The 6,219-nt window shown below is 37.5% G+C and overlaps 1 protein-coding gene across 1 annotated transcript; it reads left to right on the forward strand.

Annotated features, from left to right (window-relative positions):
* Positions 1-254: 254 nt before the first annotated feature.
* Positions 255-2,727, forward strand: mrpl15 (mitochondrial ribosomal protein L15). Its single transcript, XM_030123073.1, has 5 exons — positions 255-432; positions 598-755; positions 925-1,090; positions 2,008-2,131; positions 2,233-2,727. The coding sequence occupies exons 1-5, from the start codon at positions 328-330 to the stop codon at positions 2,568-2,570; spliced, it is 891 nt and encodes a 296-aa protein (XP_029978933.1). The 5' UTR covers positions 255-327; the 3' UTR covers positions 2,571-2,727.
* Positions 2,728-6,219: the final 3,492 nt, after the last annotated feature.

The raw sequence follows: 6,219 nt of genomic DNA on the forward strand, positions 1-6,219 counted from the left end.
CGTTAGATCAAATTAAATAAAATATAAGAATTTAGCAAAGAAACATTTTCTTTTCACCTTTGACACAAGATATTGGCAGTCTATTTTGTATTTCCTGTGGTCATTTATTAATTTTTTTAGTCACCATTATTCATTGGACTAATACACAACGACATCAGGAAATAAAATATTTAATCTACTCATTTTTTAAATGTATGGTTTATGAAGCGCATTTGTACTTTTATGTTGGAACCTGCACCGTTTAGATTAGAAGTACTTCCGCTGACCCCTGTCACGTGATCTCCTTGTCCTTGGTTTAGCTAACTTTGACATGTGAGCTGCATAAACATGTCTTTCCCCAAAAAACCCGGTGGTAAAGCTACAGATATTTTACAAAATCTACCCCGCATAACTCTGGCAAACCTGCGACCGGAGCCAGGATCCAAGAAGTTGGTATGTTGTAATATTTTAATGTAATCTGTGTCGAAGCTAGAACACTACATAGAGGCTAGCACAGTGTGTGTTAGCCAGTGGAAACGTCTTCTAGCCTCTGTCAAGTTAAATATATGATGCAGTAGCTGTCCGGACGACAACTTGTTGAATATCCCTGTATTTTAGGAACAACGACGGGGCAGAGGACAGCACGGTGGAAACAGAAGCGGACGGGGACATAAGGGAGAACGACAGAGAGGAAACCGGCCCCGACTGGGGTTTGTGGGGGGCTCCACTCCATTTTATTTAGCTATTCCAAAATATGGCTACAATGAAGGACACAGGTAACAACTACAGACTCTACTGCACACCTGAAATGAACCAGTGCATGCTTTGTATCATGTGTCATGTCACACACAAGTTATAGAATAGAAGCACAAAAGGATGATGAAATAAATCTAGTAAACAATCTGCTTTATTTACTTACTCATTTGTGTGTGTGCTCCTCCTCAGCTGTCGTCCTCAGTACCAGCCTCTGTCTTTGAAACGCCTGCAGTACCTCATTGATCTTGGACGGGTTGACCCAACTCAGCCCATCGACCTCACCCAGCTTGTCAACGCCAGAGGGGTGACAGTCCAGCCTCTGAAGAGGGACTATGGAGTCCAGCTTGTTGATGAGGTAGGTAAAGCATGTAGCAGACCAAACAATGAGTCAAAATACAGTATGATTCAACAGTTTTTGTCATATGTCAGATAGTGTCTTAAGTATTACACCAGGGGTCAGCAACCCTGGTCCTAGAGAGCCACTATCCTGCATGTTTTAGATGTATCCCTCTTCCAACACACCTGATTCAAATGATAAGCCTATCATCAAGCTCTGCAGAAGCCTGATAATTGCCATCAGGTGTGCTGGAAGAGGGAAACGTCTAAAATATGCAGGATAGTGGCTCTCTAGGACCAGGGTTGCTGACCCCTGTATTACACCCTCCTCTGGTAGAGCTGCAACTAATTGTTTTTGTGGCAATTTCCATGACTGGTCCATAGGTGTGAATGATGAGGGGGTTTTTTGTTTGTTTTGTTTTTTTTTTTTACTTTTGTCTAAAAGTTTTCTTAAAGTAATTATTAATTTGTAAAAGTAGCAGAAGCTGAATCTAATAACTGGAATCATAAGATTCATTGTTGCAGCTCTACTCCCTATCTACCACTTTTCCTCTGTTTAAAATGCAGTGTAATAAGATATAAAATAAAGACCTTTGTGGACATGTGATTACTAAATATAGGTGTCCGTGATGACTGGTAATAAAAGAAAGTGGATGGAGAAAAAGAAGAGACAGTATAGCCAGAGATTATAAAACTGCAGGCTGTTTGATTCATGAGTGTTATAGATAGAAAAGTGAAGGATAAATGATTAAAGCACTAGCATCTCATGGAATGCTGTATAAGGAGGTGAAATTATTGTTAAAGCTGCTTTGAAAGGTGCTGAGGTCCTGATCATGTTTTGCCAGTAGGTGGCACCACATAACCATCACAGTGACAGAAATGTTCTTGACCCTCAGCTCTGCTTGAATTTCACCTCACATGTTTGTTCTGTTCCAGGGTGCTGACATTTTTGCTGCAAAAATCAACATTGAAGTGCAGAGAGCTTCTGAAGGAGCCATTGCTGCTATTGAGAGAAACGGGGGGGTCGTTACTACCAGTTTCTACGACCCTATAAGCCTCGGTAACTAAGAAGTGATCAGTTAATGGCACTCACCCACTATTAGCATTTAAATGACACATCTTCAAAAGCAGAGCCTGAAAGATTTCCACTCATTTTTGCAGGTATTCTCATCAAGCCCGTCCCGTTCTTTCTGCGAGGGCAGCCTATTCCACGGCGAATGTTACCAGGGGAGGATATGGTCCCGTATTACACTAATGCTGAAAATCGGGGTTATTTGGCCGACCCAGAGAAAATCCAGCAGGCCCGGCTCGCCCTGGCTCAAAAGTATGGCTATATTTTGCCTGACATTTCAAAGGATGAACTGTATCACATGCTCTCCATGAGGAAGGATGTCCGACAGATCTTCTTTGGCCTCGCTCCAGGGTGGGTCGTCAATATGACAGAGAAGAAGATTCTCAAACCCACAGATGAGAAACTGCTGAAATATTATAGTTCGTAGTAGGTTTTTGTGTATTTACGGGGTCTCATTAAAAGTCTGGGGTACCACAAACCTGTGAACATATCTCTTATGAAAAATCTCTTCATTTTATGTAAAACTGCAGAAAAATAATTCCATTTGTCTTTTGTTTCAGAGAATAAACTATTATCACACTTTATCTTGATAATCTAATTTCATTCAAATAGTACACATTTTCTTGTTATAATATAAATATTGTAATTTATTCTACATTCATGAGTAATTAGTTGGTTTTGTTTCGTCCTTGTATCAAATCATAGTTGACCCATGTGGCATGATGGAAGGAACGTGAACTGTAACAGGTGAGAGGGAAATAAGGAAAATAAGATAACTCAAAGAATGAAAACAGGAAACAGATGCCTGGTGATGTGTGTTACTTGTGAAATGGATTGCATAGGCCTAGAAGGGGAGTTTGAAATTAGTCATAGGCAGCTGTATCCTGGTCTGGACATTCAAAAGACCCCTCCTGCCCCCTCCTCTTGGAATACAATCAGAGGCAAACACATACGACTTTGCCCGGTTGTGCTTTAGCGACATAACGCTGCCATGAAAAAAGGATGCAACAGAGTCAGGATACATTTAATAAGATAAAGTTTAAAGGAGTTTAACTGATTTTAATCGACAGGTTTACAACATTTTTGACCCTTTACATTCACACCATACAACAAGAAACATGAAATACTTTAAAAGAATTACATACATACATGACACCTAGTTTTAATTCATGCTTTTTTTGACACATGGTGAGCTGTCTGTCTCTGCCCTCAAAACAACTTTTTCTGCCATTTTTTTTAGAGGAAAAGCTTTGTGTCCCAAAAACCGGCAGGTAAATTTATATTTTTAATCATGTAGTGTCATTTATTTCATATATTTATTACAGTGGAAAATAGTTAAAATGCAAGGAACGTTGTACTGTGCCATTTTTTGGTATTGTATGTAACTGTAAATTATATCCAACTGAAAGCAAGACTCATAACTATCTCATAATAAATTAATTATAAATCTGACAATAATAGTTCCAACCCTCTTGAGTTCTAAGTGGCTCAGAAAATGAATGAATGCGTCAGAAAACTGAGAAGTTATGTTTGCATTTGTTCAATTAGAACTTAAATGTCAGAAAAACACTGATGGAGTAGTGAACAGAGGCCAAACATGCTGACTCCACAAGCAGAGGAAAACACATCCTCAACTATACTTAACTATGGAAAAGATTGGCTTTTCTATAAGAAGGCCACAAATGAACATACAATAGCAGCAATCAGTAAATGGACACAAGTATTGGGACACATTGAAACATAACATGAAACATGTTATAATCTTATATTGCAATAAATGCTATTGCAATGAATGTTACTCTGTTAATTTTCTTAGAATTGTTTTAAATATTCAACTTTTTTTTTTTAACATTTGTCTCATTTTGACTATAAATAATCATTTAAACCACTTGTTACCATCTGGTTTGTTCAGCTCCCACTCAGGATTTAAAATCATCTTTTAAAGACATTTATTTGTCAGATTATCATTTTCATCATGATGATATGTCAGATCAACAGCAATAGGAGGCTTAGATGTGATGTGTCCCAATATTTTTGTCCATACAGTGCATCAGAAAAGACACACCTTGTCTCTTATTTGTTCATTGTGATTTCGAAGATTGTTAGAATGTAAAGTTTGTTTTAACTTCACACTTTTACTTTAATGTAGTCATGCCTTTAACAGTGTTCTATTATGGGTCAGTGCTGCCTGAACATAAGATTCAGACAAACAAACCCATGTGAAGGGTTCTTTTTTAAATTTGGAATGTTGTGTATTTTAGACAAATGAATTATAATTTTATTAGAAACTATTTTCTTCTATGTATTTTCTACAATTCCTTAAGTTAATGCACCCTATTGTTGGAAAATTTGTTTAAGTCATGTCTGCTTTTCACGTCTGAGAAAAAAAAACAAAAAAACATTACAATAATTTTTTAACTACTAGAGAAATAATGCAAAATTGTTAAAATTAGAACTTTATTGGAAATAGATGTTCATTTAACACTGCCCAGCACTTTAGAAGCTCTGTTAAAATACAGTTTCATAGCTTTTCAGTGGATTTCAAAACCCATTCCCTCATATTTAAACTCTCCATTACACTCATGTTTATTTTTTGAAGGCAAAATGGCACATTCACTATAAATAACTTGGTATTTTACGCAGATATTGTCTGAAGAGACGCTGCCATAGAATTTGCGCTGGTATAAAAACACTTTATCAAAGGAAGCATATGTTTGTGTGTGTCTGCAAGACTATGAGCATTGTGTTTCCATACAAAGTCCCCTCTGCCATGTTCGTTATTGGTGGGCAGCTCACCATTATGCAATAGTCAAAAAGTGTCAAGAATAAGCAATCCATCAGTCAGTTTAGTCGTAATTATTAAATCAGCTTTTATACTTTGCATTTTTAAAATATATTTCTGGCAGTATTTGTAAATGTTATGATTTACTGGTGTATGAAGCAAAGGTTACACTTTGATGACTTCGCTCGTGGTTCTGCAAACGCTTTCCTGAATCTCAAGTATCCAATAAACTACACAAGTAGTGGATACATACACAGCCAGCCCTGCCAGGAAAACCAGCCCAAATCCTTACAGCATAATACTTTAAATAAATCACACCACAGGAAAGAAACAGCACAATCATTGTTTATGGCAGAACTACAGTGCTTATCTTCAAAGCAGCAGATCCTTTTGAATCTGTATCAGGTCTCAGACGAGCAGGAGTGAGCTAAGACATCTCAAAATACATACTTAACCCGACTGTGGGGGTGTAGTTCTGAATCAATGACGAAACCAAATTAGGCATTTTCTCTAATCACAATCAAGAATCAGCCCTTCCCTTTGATTAAAACGATTGCTTAGACGTTATTGGTTAAGTGTTTTATCTCTGTTTCTGCTTCAAATAATCTAATGTCTGAGTAGTTCACACTATTTAATTAAACATTCAGGCATGGCTGCTGCAGCTGACCAGGGCAGATTCTTTTGGTTATCTGCCGCCTTGAATGAGCCGTTTAGGACAGACACAGATATCATGGTGTCTCGCAGGTCTCAGTCTAGTTCCAGTTAATAATTAGGGATAATTACAGCTAAATGCAGGCCTCCTTCTCTGTCTGCCAGAGTGAGACATGTGGCAGAAGTCAGCCTCCAACACGAGGACAGTTTGGGATTAAAAACTGCATACAATGGTGAAGCTTCACCTGTGTACAGTAAAAGACCCAAAAGATTCATCCGATTCAGCAGATAAGACTCTTATCAGTCGTCAGTGAAGAATACAGTTGCTAATTTACAAAGAATAGCATCGTTTTCTGACATGAGATGAGCTTTGCTTTGCTTGTCTCGGCCTGATAAAGTCTGTGTGGCACAAATAAAACAAAACTGGAAAAGAAGATGAAAGATTTTGCTTAAAAGGCAGATGAACTGATGGTTTTGGGCTCATATGTGTGCATCACAGGTAAGTTTCTGATCAGTATTTTTGTACATTTATAGCTTCATATATTCATTTATTTTTCATTTTTCTGTTGTATTGCTAAATTCTTTCCTGCTTCTTTTAATTATACTTGAATGTAGTAACTGTAACACCCAATAATTTCCCTAA

Source organism: Sphaeramia orbicularis, chromosome 20 (assembly GCF_902148855.1).
Source record: "Sphaeramia orbicularis chromosome 20, fSphaOr1.1, whole genome shotgun sequence".
NCBI lineage: Eukaryota > Metazoa > Chordata > Actinopteri > Kurtiformes > Apogonidae > Sphaeramia > Sphaeramia orbicularis.

Coding starts and splice junctions, on each gene's coding strand:
- mrpl15 (XM_030123073.1), top strand. CDS start 328: ATGTCTTTCCCCAAAAAACCCGGTGGTAAAGCTACAGATATTTTACAA. Junction 756..924: donor GGCTACAATGAAGGACACAG/GTAACAACTACA, acceptor GCTCCTCCTCAG/CTGTCGTCCTCAGTACCAGC. Junction 2,132..2,232: donor CTACGACCCTATAAGCCTCG/GTAACTAAGAAG, acceptor TCATTTTTGCAG/GTATTCTCATCAAGCCCGTC.